General features: G+C 42.1%; 1 protein-coding gene across 1 annotated transcript in view; it reads left to right on the top strand.

The window, feature by feature from the left end:
• Nucleotides 1-701: 701 nt before the first annotated feature.
• The window catches only part of PRIM2 (DNA primase subunit 2), a 333,998-nt gene continuing 313,406 nt past the window's right edge, over nt 702-21,293 (top strand). Inside the window, exons 1-5 of the mRNA XM_070777724.1 lie at nt 702-1,256; nt 1,926-2,088; nt 5,156-5,259; nt 7,777-7,856; nt 9,365-9,485. Of these exons, the coding sequence (XP_070633825.1) occupies nt 1,935-2,088; nt 5,156-5,259; nt 7,777-7,856; nt 9,365-9,485 (459 nt within the window). The 5' untranslated portion in view covers nt 702-1,256; nt 1,926-1,934. The remainder of the gene's footprint in view (nt 1,257-1,925; nt 2,089-5,155; nt 5,260-7,776; nt 7,857-9,364; nt 9,486-21,293) is intronic.

Here is a 21,293-nt window from a genome sequence, read left to right as displayed (position 1 = left end):
CTTTTGTGAGCGAGACCCGCCACCTGGCGGCCTCAGTTCTGAAACGCTGCCGCGCACAGTGGGGGCCGTCATCGCCCGGCGCCCCGCGGTCTCCTTCCGCAGACGCCGAGCGTTCCCGGGTGCGCATGCGCAAGGCGTGCGTCCCGGCTCGACTCCCGTCACCTGCGGGCGCTCGCCAGGCACCGAGTGTGCGGAAGGGGCGCGCTGGACGCACACCGATGCCCGCGGGCCGGCCAACCAGTAGAAAAGCGGGCTGACCGGCGGTACGCAGGCCGCCTAGCCGTCGCCTCTGTGAGCGGTGAGCCGGGCCTCCCGCTCGCCGGGCTCTCTGAGATTATCACCCAGGGTCCCAGTCTGGAGCCGGTGCTGACCCGGCGCCGACCGCTCAGACCCACGCACACGTAGTGCAGAAGTGAGAGTTAAAGTCGCTCCGTCGTGTGCGACTCTTTGCAAACCCACGGACCACACAGTCCATGGGATTCTCCAGGCCAGAACACTGGAGTTAGAAGCTTATCCCTTCTCCAGTGGACCTTCCCGACCCAGGGATCGAACCCAGGTCTCCTGCATTGCAGGCGGATTCTTTACCAGCTGAGCCACAAGGGAAGCCCCAAATCATCTGGCAGCGGTGGGATTCGAACCCAGACCCCTAGAGTTGCTGCTGCTAAGTCGCTTCAGTCGTGTCCGACTCTGTGCGACCCCATAGACGGCAGCCCACCAGGCTCCCCCGTCCCTGGGATTCTCCAGGCAAGAACACTGGAGTGGGTTGCCATTTCCTTCTCCAATGCATGAAAGTGAAAAGTGAAAGTGAAGCCGCCCAATCGTGTCCTACTCTTAACGACCCCATGGACCGAAGCCTACCAGGGATTCATGGGATTCCGTCCACGGGATTCCCCAGGCAAGAGTACTGGAGTGGGGTGCCACTGCCTTCTCCAAACCCCTAGAGACTGGAGCTTTAATCCAGCGCTTTATCACGGCCACGCTGCTGCTGCTGCTGCTAAGTCGCTTCAGTCATGTCCGACTCTGTGCGACCCCATAGACGGCCACGCTACGTAGTGCAATACCTGGGACCGAAATCCAGAGGCCGCCCCCGGAACCCAGAGCGCCCCACTGAGCATGCGCGAGCCTGGGCTGGGCGGCTTGCGGGAGAGGGCGGGCTCCGCGGTCCAGCTATTTCCGCTTCCGGTCCCGTACGAACTCTCCCGCCACCGGAGAAAACCTGTTGTCGCTCTGTGTGTCTGTGTTTGGTGTAGTTGCAGGTGAGAGGAGCCGCCGGGGTTTGCGAAGAAGAGTAACCCTGGCGTTCAGGCGTGCGAGCCTAGGGAAGGGGGAGAGCGGCTGGCGCGGGGGACGCGAGTCCGTCCTGGTGGCTTGTCTAGGCGGAGGCAGGTGCCGGGGCTGACAGACCGCGTTGCCTGAGGGACCGCGGAGGCGGCGTGTCACTCGGCGCCGCTGGACGCTCTGGAGACGAGCTCGACGCGCGGCGCCTGAGAGACTGCCATCAGTTTTCAGGGGTTGTCAGGGAAGAAGCCCACCGAGTCGCGTTCCTAGCCTGAAGCTCCCGCGCTTTCCTCCGAGTTCGGGGTCGCGGCTCTCGGGCAATCTCAGCCTGACCCTGGAGAGTTCAGAGCCTTCAGGGCGGAGCGCGCAGACGCCTGGAGAGCAGCCCGCGTCCCCTGCTGTGGACATTGCGGGAAGTCAGGACCGCTGCCCGCGTCTCCGCCGCGCTCACCTCTCCCTACCGCCTGTGCACCGCGGTTGCAGCGGTGTTGTCGAAGGTCTGGAAGACAGGGACACGACTCTTGACATGTTGTGCGTGCTCTTCAGAATCAGTTGCCACCTTTTGGTGGCAGAATGTTTTCCTTTGTGTGTAGAGTTATTTTTTGTTTTTAACTCCATTTCCCACCGTTTTTTGTGCTTGCTTCCAGGATAACAAGATGGAGTTTTCTGGAGGAAAACGGAAGAAAATGAGGTTGGCAGATGACCAGAGGAATGCTTGCTACCCACATAGCCTTCAGTTTTACTTGCAGCCACCTTCTGGAAACGTATCTTTGACAGAATTTGAAACGTTGGCTATCGATAGAGTTAAATGTGAGTTATTTGAATTTGAATTTTTGTATTCCTGAGAACCTCACTTATACCTTGTAGAGATAAATTAATTTATTTCCTTCTTTAAACTAATATTTGCTGAGGTTTTTCGTTGAGATTTTGCTGTTCATTCATTTTTTCCATGTACTGTGCATATTTATTGAGTGCCACTTTATTGGAGGCGGTAGGGATTTTGAGCTGAGTACTGAAATTGTCATCTTTGTTGAAGCTGTATTCTAATACCTGGAGACAGATGTCCAAAGCAGTAATTATAGTTTAGTATTTTAAGTGCTCTAGTAGAGGTGTTATTGAAACATAGAGATGGGAATGATTGACCTAGTCTGATTAAGTAAAACTTCTTAAGAAAAGTTGAAATGTGACCTGGATCTTGAAGCAGGAGTAGCAGTTTCTCAATAGAGAGGAAGGGAGGGGTTTTTGCAAGCTGAGCTAATGTTCTGAAGGAAGAGTTGGAAGCACCAGAGAGAGTGTCACACTGGAGGGAAAGGTGGCAAGTTCAGGGTGGATGGAGAGTTGTGGGTAACCAAGGGTGTTTTGTACCACGCTAATGCTGTGATACTGGGGTGTAAGAAGGATGTAGCGATTTTCTTTTGCCTGCTTGTCTTCTCTGTGTTGGTGGAAGAAAGAAATAAGTTCGGTGTCAACTGCAACAGTAGCACTGCCTGCAGAGTTTATATTCCAGAGTGTATCCTGATGGGGAGATCAGAAGTAGAGGTGAGATACTGTTAGTCATTCTTAGAGGAGCTGGGTGAGAATTGCTAGTACAGAGTACCTGTATTATCTGTTTGCTGAATAAAAGAGTAAAGGACAGGGACAATAGGTTCTGGGAAGCTTAGCATGGGTTCTGGGATGCCTCATAGAGGTTAAGACAGTGGTTGAAAAGGGTCGTTTCAGTTTGGCCCTGGAGGTGAGATGGTAAGGCAGGGACAGGAAGGGAGAGATGGAAGGGATACCAAGGAGGTGTAAGTGACAGGGTTTGATGACTACTTGGCTGTGAGGAACAGGGGATCGGGTGGGGAGGGCTGAAGTTCCAGGATGGCTGATCTGGTGGGTAGAAATGCTGCTGTTAGAGGTGGGTGGCAGGATTGAGGGGCAGAGAATGAGTTTGGTTTGGGAGACCATAATACGGAGGTCCCTGCTGGACATGGCTTTACGTTCAGGATTCATTTCAGAAGTTTTTCATTCTCAAATTAATCTCTCTTTTCCTACCAATGGAAGAAGAATTCATCTGAGGAAGAGTTGACAGGGGCTTCAGGAGCCTTTGGACAGAGCGAAGCATCTAGTCAGAGTGGCTTGTTTGCTTCTTTACTGCTGTGTCTTCTTCTCTGCTTCATCAGGAAGGGGCGGGCTGTCTTCTGAAGAGTCTGTGCTGAGTTGGTGAAGCACCCACTGCCGGAGTCCCGCCCAGGCTGATCCAGGGTATTTGAAGGGGAGATGATGTCGGCGACTATTTAAATATTCATCAAAGATATAAAGAGTAATAGAATGAGGATAGCTCAGTAGGAAAATTCAGTGGAGAAAAGAGGCTGAGTAGCTTGGTTTACGCGGAAAATCAATATAACCTGTGACACCAGGTTAGCTCTGACCACGGAGGCCGCAGGCGCCCTCTCGAATAGCGGAAGGTGCCCCACCTTTGACACCTTCTCGAGTGGGTCTTAGAAGCCCAGGCAAATAAATGGTCGTAGAGGACCTCCACGCTCCAGATGGAGACTGAGCCAGAAATTGAGAAGAAAGAATGACATGGGGAGACCAAGCTTTGGTGAGCAAGGCCCGTAGCTTTATTTTCAACAGGGGTTTTTATACCCTAAGTTACACATAGAGGATAATAGGGGATGCAAAGTCAGCAGTCTTTGATCCTTACCAAAAACTAGGGTTTCTTTCCTGCAAATTTATCGTATACAAATGGTTTAGGTGATTTACATCATCTTCTGGCCAGAAGGCCTTATTAACATTTTATGACTCCTGACAAAGGTTTGTCAACCGTAAGACTTACTTTCTCTAAGAGTAATTATTTTAAGGTTTGGTGCCATCTTCCGAAGGTGTTAGATAAAATTGCATTCCTATAGGGCAGAGGTGCAATGGGTTTACAACAAAGGAAAGAATTTATTACCTTAAGGGTCTAAAGTTGCTAACACCAAGGCCACTACTTATTTTTTCTACATACCAACTATATTAATTAATACACATTCAAGGATATAATACAGGGGATGTAGAAACTTGGCAGCAAGCATTGGCTCATCAATGAAATCTTTTACTAGTTTTATTCTGACAGTTTCTAACTCTCTGAGAGGCTCTAAGCTATTTGAATATCTTAAGCTCCCCGTGCCTCTTGAGGCTGCGAGACTGTAAACAGTCGAATGCATAGCTGTAAGAGTCTGGGTAAACTTGTCAGGCGAGTTAGAGAGCTATCTGAGGGGTTTGGATTTAAACACTCCTAATTGCCCAGGAACTTTATTAATTGGAGCTGTAAGTTAACTCTTTGTCAGAGAGAGCAAGATGGTGGTGGGGGACAGCCCTCAGTAAAGTCAGAGGTGAGAGCACAAAGCAATAAAGTAGGCAGACTCTGGTTTTTGGGGGTAGATGCTCGAGAATATCCAGGGGGACTCCTGAGGCTCAATCCCGCCTTTGCGTGTGCCGAGCCTCCTTCCTCATGACCTTTGTCATGAGTGGAGTGCCTCTCGCCGGCTCCCGGCAACCCGCCTCACAACCGGCTCCGCATGAGGGGTGGATGCGCACGCTGACACACTTGTGCACCCCTCAGCAGTGATGCTCAGTACATCATGATTGTCCCCATCCCTTGCTCCTTTCCGGTTGAGAATCCGTGGTATGAGGTTATGCTGTGGGATGTGGTTATTTTTTGCATATGGTTGGAGGTTATTCTGTTACAAACACATATAACTTATATAATGTGCTTGCAGAAAATGGAGCTTAAGTATTGTCATAAAAAGTAATTATGGAATTGCTATCCATAGATTTGCCTTGGATTTAGTTTTTTAAGATTACCTTGCATTTATACATGTTTCCCCCCTTCTGTTTTTCATATTTTTTCTAGTGCTAAAATCAGTTGAGAATCTTGGTCTGAGCTACATGAAGGGAACTGAACAGTATCAGAGTAAGCTGGAGGCTGAGCTTCGGAAGCTCAAATTTTCCTACAGAGTAAGTAAAAGAGGGACGGAGATGTTCCTTCAGTTTGTTTATGTACTGGTAGTAACCGGGGGAAAGGTCTTGTATTATGCCCAGGGCTTTAAAAAAGACTCTTCCTGAAGGAACCTACCAACCATGAGGGATGATTGACGTACAGTCAAACTCCAGTGAGGCAGGGTGTCTCCACCTTAGGAATGTGAACATTCGGGACCTGATGATTCCATGGTGCATTTAGGGGGCTCACTGGCATCTGTGGCTTCTGGGCTGTGTTTCCAGATATTGCTAGATGTGTTCTGTGCAGTCAAGGTGAAAAATGCTGTTATTTGATGTGTGCTCCAAGAACTCTGTTTTTTTCTCCTGGTGGCTCAGTGGTAAAAAGTCTGCCTGCCAACGCAGGAGTTGTGGATTCTCTCCCTGGGTCGGGAAGATCCCCTGGAGATGGAAGTGGCAACCCACTCTAGTATTCTTGCCGGGGAAATTCCATGGACAGAGGAGCCTGGTGGGCTAGAGTCCATGGGGTTGCAAAAGAGTGGGACATGACTTAACAACTAAATAACAACCAGGAACTCCAAAAGCACAGAGAATTAGCTCAGGTTGGGGAGGGCTTCCTAGATGAGATAGTGCTGGAACTGAATCTCAATGGATGTGATCTCATTTTTATTTTGAGAAGATGAATATCAGTGGCAGATGGACGGGGTCATTATCTGTTGGGGAACACCAATCAGGAGCTTGGAGATGACAAGTAAATTGAATGGCGTGAAGGGGACTGATTGAAGAGATAGTGAGAAGATGGAATCATAAGATTATAGAGATACAAGGAGGAGGGACAAAAGAGTTCTGAATGACGTTTGGGTTTCTGGTGATGACAGCTGGGTGGATGGTGGGATATACAGGAGAGGAGGCAAGTCTTACTAGAAAGAGGACTGAGTTTTGTTCACGTTGTAACTCTGAGGTGCTTGTGGAACTATCTCGAGGGCTGCAGGGTGTGCAGTAGATACGGGCTTGTAGACAGAGGCAGAAGGTGAAACAGTGGTGGTGTTTGGAGGTGAGAGGTGGGAGATGAGTGTGGAATATTTCCTCTTCTAACATGTTTAGCTGAGAAGACTGGGAAGGTAGGTCTGAGTATAGGAAAATTTGAGGGGAAAAGATACACACATACACATGACAGCATATATTTGAACATATTTATAAGCTGAGCAGAAAGATCTGGAAGAGAAGAGAGGGCGATTGTAGATACTTTGGGAGAACTTTGGATTAGTCACAGTCCTTAGGAGGCAGGAGCAGGTGGGCTGCAGAGTTTCCATGTGGGATCAGCTGTATGTAGGAGGAGAGAGAGGTCTGTCAGTAGGGATAGTGGGGAAGGCAGTACCACACGCGGTGGCAGGAGTTTGGGCTGAGGAGTCAGCCTGAGGCCTTTGCTTTCTGTAAAGTAGGTGAGGTCCTGTGATGAGAGGAGGGGACGGTGGTGTATTGGGGAGCGCTGGCCACCTAGTGAAGATCAAAATAGCTGTCCTGAGATAGGGAAAGGAATGGTTATGGGGCCAGATCCCAGCTCTGCTGCTTATGGGCTTGTGACCTGGAACAAAGTCAGTTTCCTCATCTTTAAAATAGGGATATAGTGGTGCCCTCCTCATAGGGGCTTTCAAAGGATTATGTGGATTAATGGATTAAAAATGCTTATAACAGTGCCTGGTACATTGGGAGTGCTCAGGACATGTTTGCTCTGACTGTGTTGAACTTGAGGAAAGATTCCTTAGTGTTACTTGTTTGACTTAGTACGACTAGAATGCTAGATTCTAGTAGATATGCAGCAAGCAACAAAGGTTTACTGTATAGCATAGGAAACTATAGTTAATATCTTATAATAACATATGATGGAAAATAATTTCAAAAATAATATGTGTATTTGTGTAATTAAATCACCTTGCTGTGCACTTGAAACGTTGCAAATCAACTATACTTGAATAAGATATATATATTAAAAAAAAAGATTTCTGGGTGTTGATAAAGGTCCAGTTGAGGTTTGTTGTTGTTCAGTTGCTCAGTCATGTCCGACTCTTTGCGACCAGTTGACGGTAGAGGGTGTGAATTTTTAATGTTCCAAATTCCTATAATTGTATATTTTTTCCCCAGAAGTTCTCAGCATTTTGGGAACAGGACTGCAGAGTATAGCTATGGATTTGTTTAGAATCTAGGTTTTGCCAAATGGTTGAAATGAGAATAGTTGAGGGTTTATCTGGGAAGTGGTGGAAGAGGTGAGTGGCTGGACGAGTGTAGGTGAGTGTAGGCTGGACGAGAAGGAAAGTTAGAGGTGGAAGAAAACAGTGGGATCCAAACCCAGGAGGTGGTGGTGTTCAATTGTGTTTCACCCAGTTGTCCACCTAAGTAAAGTGATACTCCTCCTGGGGAGCATATTATGAAATCTATGTTACTGAACTTCTGCTTCACCATTGGCTTATGCTGACTCAGTAATTCTTTACACCTTTCACTGTTCTGCATTTATTTTCTTCATTTGCCATTGTTTTTCAGGAAAGCTTGGAAGATGAATATGAACCTCGAAGAAAAGATCACATTTCTCACTTTATTTTGCGCCTTGCTTACTGCCAGTCGTGAGTATACCTTTGTCTTCCACAGTCAAATCTGACATCTTGGGCTATAAACTGGTGCAGGAGGGCCGACAGGTATTGTACCCATTGTAGGAAATCCCAGGATAACATCAGAAACCAGTGGTTCATGGCCTGAATGCTGTTGTAGCGAATTGTTTGAAACGAGTTGTTGACTAAAAAAATAAAATATTTTTGCAGATTTTGCCTATTAAAACACTTTTTACTTTATGGGAGGGATTCTTCATTTAGGATTTAAAATTAGAGATGATTTCATTAGGAAGAAGGATTTTGGAATCAAACACATACTTGAATCTGCACAGGTTTTAGCAGTTGACTTGTATGGGCTGGTGTCCATTAGATTAAGATCTTTTCCTTTGGTAGTTTCTTAGAAGTCAGTAGTGCCACCCAGAGGAAGGAGTTGGTTGCTTTTTTTTTTTTTTTTTACTGTGTATTTTCTTATATTTATTTTGGCTAAATTGCATACTTACTATGTTTCTTTTCTGTTTCTTTTTTGGCAATAGCCTTATCAAATGGGAATCTTGAATTATTTACTATCCCAAGATAATGACTGAGAAATTATTGACCAGCTTTGGTCCTAGAGCTTTTCTTTTGTTAAAAAAGCGTATGCAGGTTTTGCAATTTATGCAATAAGTGAATTGCTGACAATGTGAAAGTCATTTGAGGAAAGAAATCATATTTTACATGGAGTAGCTTAATTATTTTATAACAACAATAATGCCCATCTGTCTTATAAATTAATGTTCTATATTGACTTTTGGGGCTTCTCTGGTGGCTCAGTGGTAAAGAATCCTCCTGCCAGCGTAGGAGATGTGGATTTGATCCCTGAGTGGGGAAGATCCCCTGGAGAAGGAAATGGCAACCCACTCCAGTATTCTTGGCTGGAAAATCCCATGGAGAGAGGAACCTGGTCGGTCGCAGTCTGTGGGGTTGCAAAAGAGTGGGACACCACTTAGCGACTAAACAGTAACAAATGTTGACTTTTAAAAAGTTGAGGTATCTTAATGCTTATTAAATTTTGTGAAGTTATAAACTCTAAAGCTGTAAGCAAAGTTTACTTTGCAGAGTTTATCTGATTATAATCTATTCAGAGGTAAAATTACCTTTAAAAACTTGTGATGTTTATTTGGCATTAACAGGAGGGATACTCCATTTTCTGATGTAAACAAATACTTTGCAGTTAGATTAAACAAAGTGTACTATTTTATGTTATTTGATGGTAATGCAGCTAGACTCTGTATTTAATTCTTTTAATTACGTTCAAAACATCTTTCTTCCCCATGTTCTACTCAGTCCTGGGAGATTGTGGCATGTCACCTGTATTCACAGTCTTACCATAGTAGAGAGCTTGATGCTGTTAATGAACTTAAGTCTGTTGGCCTATTGCTCACATTTGAATGTTGTTTCATAGAAATGTCTTGGATTTAATAATCAATGGACTTTTAAAATTGTCTTTAAACTTTTCACTTACAGTTTTCTTGTCTCTGTTTTAGTGAAGATCTTAGGCGCTGGTTTATTCAGCAAGAAATGGATCTCCTTCGATTTCGATTCAGTATTTTACCCAAGGACAAAATTCAGAGTTTCTTAAAGGATAGCCATTTACAGTTTGAGGCTGTAAGTATATTTTTATAGTCTTTCCAATTGTGTCACCTGCCTTGACCTTTAGTGCTGGTGTTAATATGTGGAGTTTGTTTTCTTTACATTTTCTTCCTGAGGACTTGCCTGAAAGAATGAGTCACTTGGGCTTCACACAAAGTGAACCTTTCTCTTCCATGACTAGAAGAAAAGGGGCTCCTTAGTATCAGAGCATCAGATTTATTTAGTTACTATTTTAAGTATGTGATTTATGAAAGCACAAAAAGGTTTAATTTATAAAAATTCATCTTTAACCAGAATCTTCTAGGCCAAAAATTTAAAGCTCGTAATATTCCAAAGAAAACAGAGAAGTGGTAGTACTTATTTCCAGCAATGAGGTTTAGGGTGGATAATACTTTATTTTAGAAGTCATTTGTCAGCAAAATCTCTGAATAGTTCTAAGGTGTAATTTTGTAGACAGATCTGAATGAGTTACATGTAGGAATTATATAAGAAAGAAGAAATATTGGGTATATTTTTAGCAAGGATAATTATTGTGGATAGAAACAGAATTTATGTCTTTTAGGTGGGCCTGTGCTGCAGTGGGAAGAAAGAAAAAATTATGTTTTGTGAAACTTAGAGCTGTCAGATGGCGGTAGGATGGTCAGGACTGTATTTGGGCGTTAGAATGGGTGATTCCAGGCCAAAAAAAGTAAAAAAGTAGAAATTGGAGTAGGTGAAGGAATTGTCCTGCTGAGACGTGGATGTGCCCACTGCAGCAAGAACCAGTGTGGCTTCCTGCTTTGGGGGGAAGGAGATGTGTGAAGAGAAATACATAAACCTTTGGTGGGCATTTAGTGTGTCACCTGTGAGCAAGGCACTTTCCAAAGTTTGACTCACTTCGGAGAATCCCGTGAGGTTTCTTATAACATCTGCTCAGACAGAGAAAAGTGTTGGTCCCAGTGCCATCTCACTGTCCAGACCCCATGCGCTCTCTACTTAGCTTAGAACTCTGATCTTTAGTGAAGTCTTACTGCTAATATCAGTTATAGTTCATCTATCCTCTCATATTAAAAATAGTTGCTTTTTTTTTTTGCTGTTGAAATTATGGTTTTGGTAGGTCATAGAGAAGAAGTATTTTTGAGATTGTGTTTATTCTAGATTGTTTCAGTAGGTCAGGTAGAATTTTTTTCTTTTTTAAAAAAACTTTTTTACTGAAGTATAACATACACAGAAAACTGCACAGGTTGTAACTGTCTAGCTCTGTGAAGTATCATGAAGGTTAAGGAAGAGAACCTTGCGGTCAACTGGCGTTGCCTTGTGTCTCCTTTCTTTACCACCCCATCTCCCTCTGATAATCACTGTCCTGACTTTTAATATCATGAATGATTCTGCCTGTCTTTGAACTTTGTGTAAATAGTATTACGTGGTGTGTATTTGGGCGTTAGAATGGGTGACTCCAGGCCAAATAAAGGAAAAAAGAAATAGGAGTACGTGAAGGAATTATCCTACTGAGAAGTGGATGTGTCCACTGCAACAAGAATCAGTGTGGCTTCCTGCCTTATGTAAATAGTATTAATGGTGTGTCTTTTTTCCCCAGCTTTATTGAGATATGATGATATATTAATATGTCAGTTTAAGGTACACAGTGTGATGATCTGATACACGTATATGTTGTGAAATGTTTACTGCTATAAAGATAGTTAACAGATCCTTACATAGCATGTTATGTGCGGTCAGTTCAGTTCACTCACTCAGTTGTGTCTAACTTTGCAACCCCATGGACTGCGGCACACGAGGCTTCTCTGTCCCTCACCAGCTCCTGGAGCTTGCTCAAACTCTTGTCCATCAAGTCGGTGGTGCCATCCAACCATCTCATCCTCTGCTATCCCCTTCTCCTCCTGCCGTCGGTCTTTCCCAGCATCAGGGTCTTTTCCAGTGAGTCAGCTTTTTGCATCAGGTGGCCAAAGTATTGGAGGTTCAGCTTCAGCATCAGTCCTTCCAATGAACACCCAGGACTGATCTCCTTTAGGATGGACTGATTGGGTCTCCTTGCAGTCCAAGGGACTCTCAGGAGTCTTCTCCAGCACCACGGTCCTCAAGCGTCAGTTCTTCTGCGCTCAGCAGTCTCACACAATCACCATTCTGTTGCGGTGGTGGTGAGGCCTTTGAGGGCCGTTCACAGCCGCTCTCAGGGGCACAGTGCAGGGCCCTCAGCTGCAGCCCCAGGCTGTTATGCGATCTCTGGAGCCCACTTCTCCTGTAGCTGGATGTTTGCGCCCTTCCACCAGGATCTCCTCTTCTCCTCTGCTGCCCAGCCCCTGGCAGCCTCGGTCCTATTCTGCTTCTGAGTTTGACTCTTAGATCCCACAGATAAGTGAGATCACAAGTATACTTTTTTATAATTGCTTTAGTGAGATAGAGTTTACATACCTTGAACTTCACTCTAAAAGTGTGCAAGTTTTTGGCTTTTTAGTATGATCATAGAGTTGCACAATGATCACCATCTAATTTTAGAACATTTTCATTACCCTAAAAAAGAAACCTGTGCCCACTAGTCATCATTCTCAATTTGTCACTCTGTCATCTCTTGGCAACAACTAATCTGCTGTCTTTGTGAATTTGTGTATTCTGGGCATTTTGTATAAATGGACATTTCATATAGTTTATGGTCTTTTGTTACTGGCTTCTTTCACTTAGCATAATGTTTCCAGGTTTCATCTATGTTATATATATAGCATATATCAGTACTTCATTCACTGTACAGTCATTTCTTTTTTCAGTAGTTGATGGACATTGGATTATTTCAGCATTTTAGCTATGATGAATAATGCTGCAGTGAATATTTGCATACACATTTTTGTGTGGATATCTTTTTATTTGTTTCAGATATACACCTAGGAGTGGGATTGTTAGGTCATAGAGTAATTCTATATTTAAACTTTCGAAGGACTCCCAGACTTTTCTGGAGGGGCTGCATCATTGTACGTCTCACTAGTTTGTTAGGGTTCTAGTTTCTTTACATTCTATAGCAGTTGCTTCTGTCTTTTTTTTTGATTATAGTCATCCTGGTGGGTATGAAGTGATACATCATTGTGGTTTTGATTTTCATTTGTGACTGATTTCATAGTGACTGATGAGGTTGCTGGGAGGGATTAGGGGCAGGAGGAGAGGGGACAACAGAAGATGAGATGGCTGGATGGCATCACTGACTCGATGGACGTGAGTCTGAGTGAACTCCGGGAGTTGGTGATGGACAGGGAGGCTTGGCATGCTGCAATTCATGGGGTTGCAAAGAGTCGGACACGACTGAGCGACTGAACTGAACTGAACTGATAAGGTTGAGCATCTTTTCATGTACTTATTGGTTATTTGTATATTTTGTTTGGAGAAATGTCTATTTGTATCCTTAGTCCATTTTTTATTTGAATTGTCTTTCTATGGTTTACTGGTACATATTCTTAACATATTTTGAATACACAGCCACTGTAAGGTCTAATTCTATGAATTAGAAATCTTTTTCTTTCACTCTGAGGGTTTTCTTTTTTTAAAAAATTATTTATTTATGGTTGCACTGGGTCTTCATGGCTGTATGTGGGCTTTCTCTAGTTGCAGCGAGCAGGGGCTACTCTTTATTATTGCAGTGTGTGGGTTTCTTGTTACAGTGGCTTCTCTTGGTGCAGAGCAGAAGCTCCAGGCAGGTAGATTTCAGTACTTGTGGCACACAGGCTCAGTAGTTGCTCGCAGACGCAGCTTGTGGACTCTCAAGTGCGGGTTTCAGTAATTGTAGCACACGGGCTTAGCTGCTCCTTGCCGTGTAGAATCTTCTGGGATCAGGGATTGGACCCATGTCCCTGCATTGCCAGGAAAATTCTTTATCACTGAGTCAACACAGAAGTCCTTGTCATTTCATTTTCTTGTTAGGATCATTTGCAACATGAAAGTTTTTAATGCAGATGAAGTGTAAGTTGTCTTTTTTCTTTTGTTATTTATGTTTTTGTTGTTGGCTTTAGGAAGGATTTGCCTAACAGATGGTCGTGAAGATTTACGCCTATTGTTTTCTCTAAGAGTTTTATAGTTTTTGTCCTTTTTAGGTCTGTTTAGTCTATTTACATTTTAAGTTGATTTCTGTGTATGGTGTAAAGTAGGGGCCCAGCTTCATTGTTTTGCATGTGGATATACAGTTGACCTAGCATCATTTGTTGAAATGGCTATTCTTTTCTCTTTAAATGGTCTTTTCACTCTTGTCAAAAGTCATTTGGCCATAAATTAGTTTATTTCTGGACTCAGTTTTATTAGCGCTGTGTGACGGGAGCCTGGCAGTCTGTGGAGTTGCAGAGTTGAACATGACTGAGTGACTTAGCACTCACGTGTTTCTCCTTATGTCAGTACTACATGATTGAGCGACTGATCTGATCTGATCTGATGTGGTCTTAAATATTGATTCCTCTGGTTTTGTAATATGATTTCAAATTCAGTAGTGTGCATTTTCTCACTTTGTTCTTCTTTTTCAAGGTTATTTTCACTGTTTTGGGTTCTTTATATTTTATGAATTTTAGGATCAACTTGTTAGTTTCTACCAACCAGCTGGGGTTCAGGTTCGGATTATGAGGTCTATGAAGATCCATTTGGGCAGTATTGCCCAATACTTAATCCCCTTGTCTTAATTGCTTAGGATAGGAAATGGCAACCCATTCCAATATTCTTGCCTGGAAAATCTCATGGACAGAGGAGCCTGGTGGGGTCCATGGGGATTGCAAAGAGTCGGACACCACTGAGTGAATAAGCGTGCATGCATGCTGTCTTAAATATTAAGTCTTCTGATCAATGAACATGGGAATTTTTTTGTTTCTTGAGAGCTTTAATTTTTTTTAAACAAAGTTATGTACTTATTTATACCTCAGTATTTTATTCTTTACTGTCATTATAGATATAGTTTCTTCAGTTTTGAAATGTTCATTGCTAGCATATGGAAATCCAATTGATTTTTGTATATTGATCTGGTATCCTGTGCCCTTACAAAATCATTTATTCTGATAGTTTTTAGTGGACTCCTTAGGAGATTAGCTCTTATAAAGAAATAATCCTTACTTTTCAATCTGGATGCTTTTTATTTACTTTTGCCTTATATCGTTAGCTAGCATCTCCAGTACAGTGTTGAATAGAAGTGACCGTAGTGGAAGTACTTGTCTTGTGTCTGATTTTAGGGTGAAAGCGTTCAGTCTGTTGCCAAGATATATGATGTTGGCTCTGGGGTTTTTGTAGATAGCCTTTACAGACTGAGAAGATTTATAATTTTCATTGAGCATTTTCATTGTGAAAGGGATTTTGTTCTTTTTCTACACCTGTTGAAATGATCATAGGGCTATGTCCTTTATTATATTAATATTGTGATAACCACAATGGTGTCATCACTCATCTTAAGCCAGACATCCTGGAGTGCGAAATCAGGTGGGCCTTTGTTCATCACTTTGAACTTTGTTCATCACTATGAACAAAGCTAGTGGAGGTGATGGAATTCCAGTTGAAGATATTTCAAAGCCTAAAAGATGATGCTGGGAAAGTGTTGCACTCAATATGTCAGCAAATTTGGAAAACTCAGCAGTGGCCACAGGACTGGAAAAGGTCAGTTTTCATTCCAATCCCAAAGAAAGGCAATGCCGAAGAATGTTCAAACTACCCCACAATTGTACTCATCTCACATGCTAGTAAAGTAATGCTCAAAACTCTTCAGGCTAGGCTTCAACAGTATGTGAATTGAGAACTTCAGATATTCAAGCTGGTTTTAGAAGAGGCAGAGGAACCAGAGATCAAATTGCCAACATCTGTTGGATCATAGGAAAAGCAAGGGAGTTTCAGAAAAACATTTACTTCTGCTTTATTGACTATGCGAAAGCCTTTGACTGTGTGGATCACAGCAAACTGAAAAATTCTTCAAGAGATGGGAATATCAGACCACCTTAGCTGCCTCCTGAGAAATTCTATGCATGTCAAGAAGTAGCAGCTAGAACTGGACATGGAACAATGGACTTGTTCCAAATTGGGAAAGGAGTGTATCAAGCTGTACACCTTGCTTATTTAACTTATATGCAGAATACAGCATGTGAAATGCCAGGCTGGATGAAGCACAAGCCAGAATCAAGATTGCTGGGAGAAATACCAATAACCTCAGATACGCAGATGACACCACTCTTATGGCAGAAAGCGAAGAAGAACTTAAGAGCTGCTTGATGAAAGTGAAAGAGGAGAGTGTAAAAGTTAGGGTAATATTGGTCTCATATAGTGAATTGAGAAGTGTTTCTTCCTTTTCTATTTTTGGGAATAAGTTGTGAAAGATTGGTCTTAAATTTTAAACATTTGGTAGAATTTACCAGTGATCTTTCTAGGTCTAGGCTTCTCTTTGTGGGGTGTTTTAAAATTGCTGATTCGTTTTCTTACTTGCAGATTTTTTCAGATTTTCTACTTTGTGAGTCAGTTGTGGTAATTCCTGTTTTCTGGAGATTTGTCCATTGCATCTGTTATGTAACTGGTGCTTATAGTTGTTCATGTGCTAAGTCCCTTCATTTGTGTCTGACTCTTTGTGACACTGTTGACCTTAGCCCACCAGAGTCCAGGCACCTCTGTCCATGGGATTCTCCGGGCAAGAATACTGGAGTGGGTTACCATGCCCTCCTCCATGGGATCTTCCCGTTCCATGGGTCAAACCTGTGTCTCTTACATCTCCTGCATTGGCAGGCAGGTTCTTTACCACTAGCGCCAACTGGGAAGCCCATTTTATTGTTACTCAGTTGCTCAGTTGTGTCTGACTGTTTGTGACCCCATGGACTGTAGCCTGCCAGGCTCCTCTATCCATAGGATTCTCTAGGCAAGAATACTGGAGAGGGTTGCCATTTCTTTCTCCAGAGGATCTTTCCAACCCAGGGATTGAACCTGCAGTGGCAGATGGATTCTTTAACCACTGAACCACCAAGGAAACCCAATGTAAAGCTACTACTGTTCAAAAGCTGTAGCCAGAAGTCCACACAAGGCCAGGTCTGATCCTACAAGCATCTTTCTGAGCTTGGGAACTTGTTGGGAGCCCAGATTTCTAACCAAAGCCACTAATCAAAACTTATAACACAGGACTTCCCTGGTGGTCCAGTGGTTAAGAATCTGCCTGCTGATGCAGGGGACATGGGTTTGACCCCTGGTGCAGGAACTAGAATCCCACATGCTGCAGGGCAACTATTGATGCCCATGTGCCATAACTAGTGAGCCTGCACACCCTAGCCTGTGCTCTACAACAAGAGAAGCCATTGTAGTAAGCCTGTGGGTGCAACTATAAATAGCCCTCACACAGCAATGAAGGCCCAGTGCAGTGAAAAAACAAACTTAGAATGCAGCTGTCAGACACACGCAATTCCATCAAAAGTGAGATATTCTTATTAAATTCTCATTAAACCTCTTGCAAACAATTTTATGAAATCTGGCACTTACCCATAACATGATTTCCTGTAGGAAAAAAACCCCAGAAGATGTATGATTAATCTATTTTTCTCTTCCAGTGTAGCGGTGGGTAGAAAGTAGGACCTTTTTCAATACCAAAGAACTCTGGAGTTACTGTTCCTTTATAATCCTTTTCATTTCTAAAGATTGGTTATGATATCTTCTCTTTCATTCCTGATTTTAGTAATTTAAATTTTTTTTTGATCATTTAAGTACAGTTGTCAGTTTTATTGATCTTTTCAGATAACTTTTGGTTTTGTTGATTTTTCTCTTGTTTTTCTCTTCCTTATACTCTGTATTATTATCAGTTAACAATTTTTATTACTGTTTTCCTTTTGTTTCTTTAGGGTTTGGTTTGTTCTCCCCATCTAGTTTCTTAAGGTAGAAGTTTAAGTTACTGATTCAAGGTGTGTGTTCTTTTTTTTTCTTTTGAATTGTAGTATAGTTGATGTATAGTGTTAGGTTAGTTTCAGGAGTCCTACATAATGATTTGACATTTGCATGCATAATGAAATGATCACCACAATGTTAAATAACCATTTGTTACCATACAAAGTTATTACAACATTATTGACTATATTCCTTAATCATATCCCTGTGACTTATTCTTTTAAACTGGAGATTTGTACTTCTTACTCTCCTTTACCTATTTCACCTACCTTCTGCTCCCTGCCTTTTGGCAAACGTATGCTTGTTCTCTGTATCTATATATAGGTCTGTTTTCATTTTGTTTTCTTTGTTCGTTTTGTTTTTTAGATTTCACATGTAAATAAGGTCACACCATATTTGTTTTTCTGTTTGACTTATCTCACTTGGTATAATACCCTTTAGGTCCATCATATTGTTGCAAATGATGAGATTTCATTATTTTAATGGCTGAGTAATAATTCTATTGTGTGTGTGTGAGTACACACACATATACAAACATACCATATCTTCTTTATTCATTCCTTTATCAGTGGATACTTAGGTTGTTTTCATGTCTTGATTAAGGTAAATAACACTTCAGTAAGCATTGGAATGCATCTATCATTTTGAACTAGTGTTTATGTTTTCTTCAGGCTAATACCCACAAGTGAAATTGCTGGCTGATGGACGTTCTTGTGTTAGTTTATTGAGGAACCTCCATACTGTTCTCCATCAAGAGTGCACAAGGGCTCCCTTTTCTGCACCTCCTCACCAGCAATTGTTATTTGTTGTCTTTTTAATGGTAGTCATCCTAATAAGTGTGAGGTGACATCTCCTTTTGCTTTTGATATGCATTTCCCTGATGAGTGGTGATGCTGAGCATCTTTTCATGTGCTTATTGGCCATTTATGTCTTTAAGTCCATCTTGAGTTTATTTTTGTGTCTGCTGCGAGAGAGTAGTTCAATTTGATTCTTTTTGTACCTATCCAGTTTTCTCAACACCACTTATTGGGTAGGCTGCCTTTTCCCTATTGTATATTCTTGACACCTTTGTTTTAGATTAATTGACCACATAAGTATGGGTTTATTTCTGGGCTCTCTATTCTGTCCCATTGATATAATATATCTCCTTTTGTACCAGTATCATACTGTTTTGATTACTGTAGCCTTGTAGTATAGTTTTAAATTAGGGAGTATGATTCCTCTGGTTTTTTCTTTCTTAAGATTGTTTTGGCTATTTGGGATCTTCAGTGTTTCCACAAGGATTTTAGAATTATTTGTTTTAGTGCTGTGAAAAATGCCATTTGTATTTTGATAGAAATTGCACTGACCTTGTAAATTGCCTTGGGTTCAGTTCAGTTCACTTGCTCAGTTGTGTCTGACTCTTTGCGACCCCATGAATCGCAGCACGCCAGGCCTCCCTGTCCATCACCAACTCCCGGAGTTCACTCAGACTCACGTCCATCGAGTCAGTGATGCCATCCAGCCGTCTCATCCTCTGTTGTCCCCTTCTCCTCCTGCCCCCAATCCCTCCCAGCATCAGAGTCTTTTCCAATGAGTCAACTCTTCACATGAGGTGGCCAAAGTACTGGAGTTTCAGCTTTAGCATCAGTCCTTCCAAAGAAATCCCAGGGCTGATCTCCTTCAGAATGGACTGGTTGGATCTCCTTGCAGTCCAAGGGACTCTCAAGAGTCTTCCCCAACACCACAGTTCAAAAGCATCAATTCTTTGGCGCTCAGCCTTCTTCACAGTCCAACTCTCACATCCATACATGACTACAGGAAAAACCGTAGCCTTGACTAGACGGACCTTTGTTGGCAAAGTAATGTCTCTGCTTTTGAATATGCTATCTAGATTGGTCATAACTTTCCTTCCAAGGAGTAAGCGTCTTTTAATTTCATGGCTGCAGTCACCATCTACAGTGATTTTGGAGACCAGAAAAATAAAGTCTGCCACTGTTTCCACTGTTTCCCCATCTATTTCCCATGAAGTGATGGGACCGGATGCCATGATCTTAGTTTTCTGAATGTTGAGCTTTAAGCCAACTTTTTCTTGGGTAGTATGGTCTTGTACTACCCAAGACTGCCTTGGGTCCCAAGACTGGTCTTGTACTACCCAAGACTGCCTTGGGTAGTATGGTCATTTCAAAAAATATATTTATTTGGCTGCACTGGGTCTTTATTGCTGTGTGCAGGTTTTCTCTAGTTACATCAAGCAGGGGCTACTTTTTGCTGTGGTGTGCAGGCTTCTTGTGATGGCTTCTCTTGTGGAGCATGGGCTCTAGGGCACACGAGATTCAGTGGTTGCAGCACATGGGCTAAGTAGTTGCAACTCCTGGGCTCTAGAATGCTGGCTTAGTAGTTGCAGTACATGGGCTCAGCTACCCTGTGCCATGTGGAGTCTTCCTGGACAAAGGAATCTGTGTTCCCTGAACCAGCAGGTGAAATCTTAATCACGGGGCCATCAAGGAAGCCCAGTGTGATAATTTTAACAATATTATTTCTTCCAATCCATCAGCATGCTTTATCTTTCCATTTGCTTATGTTGTCTTTAGTTTTTTTTTTCAGTGTCTTAAAGTTTTCTGAGTAAGTCTTTTACTTCCTCGGTTAGATTTTCTCTCTTAGATGTTTTGTTCTTGTGAGTGCAGTTGTAAATGAGGTTGTTTTCTTAATTTCTCTTTCTGATAGTTCATAGTTAGTGTATGGAAATGCAACAGATTTCTGTATGTTAATCTTGTATCCTGCAGTTTTACAAGATTCATTTATTAGTTTTAATAGTTTTATAGTGGCGCCTCTTCAAGATTTTCTGTATATAGTATCATGTCATCTGTCAACAGTAACAGTTTTACTTCTTTCTTTCCAATTTGAATTCCTTTTATTTCTTTTCTTTGTCTGATTATTTTAACTAAGACTTTCAGTACTATGTTGAATGAGAGTCGAGAGTGGCACTCTTGTCTTGTTCCTGATCTTAAAGGAAATGCTTTCAGTTTTTCACTGTTGAGTTTGATGTTGGCTGTAGATTTGTCATATCTGGCCTTTATGTTGAGGGATACCCCTGTTCCCTGTTTGTTGAGTGTTTTTCCCATAAGTGGTTTTTGAATTTTGTCAAAAGCTTTTTCAGCATCTAAGATGATCATATGATTTTTAGTCTCTGTTAGTTGCACATCACACCTAATAGATTTGCAGATATTGAAGCATCCTTACATGTCTGGGTAAATCCTATATGTTCATAGTATATTTTCCTTTTAATGTATTATTGAATTTGTTTTGCTTGTGTTTTGGTGAGGATGTTTGTACCTGTTTTTATCAGTGATTTTTTTTGTGTGTGTGATGTGTTTGTCTGGTTTTGCTATCATAGTAATGTGGACTTCATAGAATGAGTTTGGAAGTGTTTCTTCTTCTTCAGTTTTTTTTGGAGTAGTTTGAGAAGGATAGATTTTAGGTCTTCTTTAAATCTTTGGTATGCTCCACCAGTGTTGCCATCAGGTCCTGGACATTTGTTTGCTGGGAGATTTTTGATTACTCTTTCAGTTTCAATGCGGATAATTGGTCTATTCACATTTTTCTATTTCTTTCTGATTCAGTCTTGGGAGAGTGTACATTTTTAGAAATATGTACATTCTTTCTACATTGTCCATTTTATTGGTATATAATTGTAGTAATCACCTATGATCCTTTGTGTTTCTGTGACATTGTAACTTTTCCTTTTTCACTTAATATTTTATTTGAGTTCTCTCTATCTTGATGATAAAGGTTTGTCCATTTTTGTTTATCTTTTTAAGGAACCAGTTCTTAGTTTCATTGATCTTCTCTGATTTTAAGTTAGTCTCTATTTTATTTATTTTTGCTTTGATTTTTATTTTGTGTTTCTTTCTACTAGTTGAGTTTTTTTTTTTTTCCTACTTCCATTAGGTGTAAGATTAAATTGCTTGAGATTTTTCTTCTTTTTTTGTT

Source organism: Bos indicus, chromosome 23 (genome assembly GCF_029378745.1).
Source record: "Bos indicus isolate NIAB-ARS_2022 breed Sahiwal x Tharparkar chromosome 23, NIAB-ARS_B.indTharparkar_mat_pri_1.0, whole genome shotgun sequence".
Lineage (NCBI taxonomy): Eukaryota > Metazoa > Chordata > Mammalia > Artiodactyla > Bovidae > Bos > Bos indicus.
The sequence above is the reverse complement of the archived record's forward strand: the minus strand, read 5'-3'. Positions and strand labels throughout refer to the sequence as shown.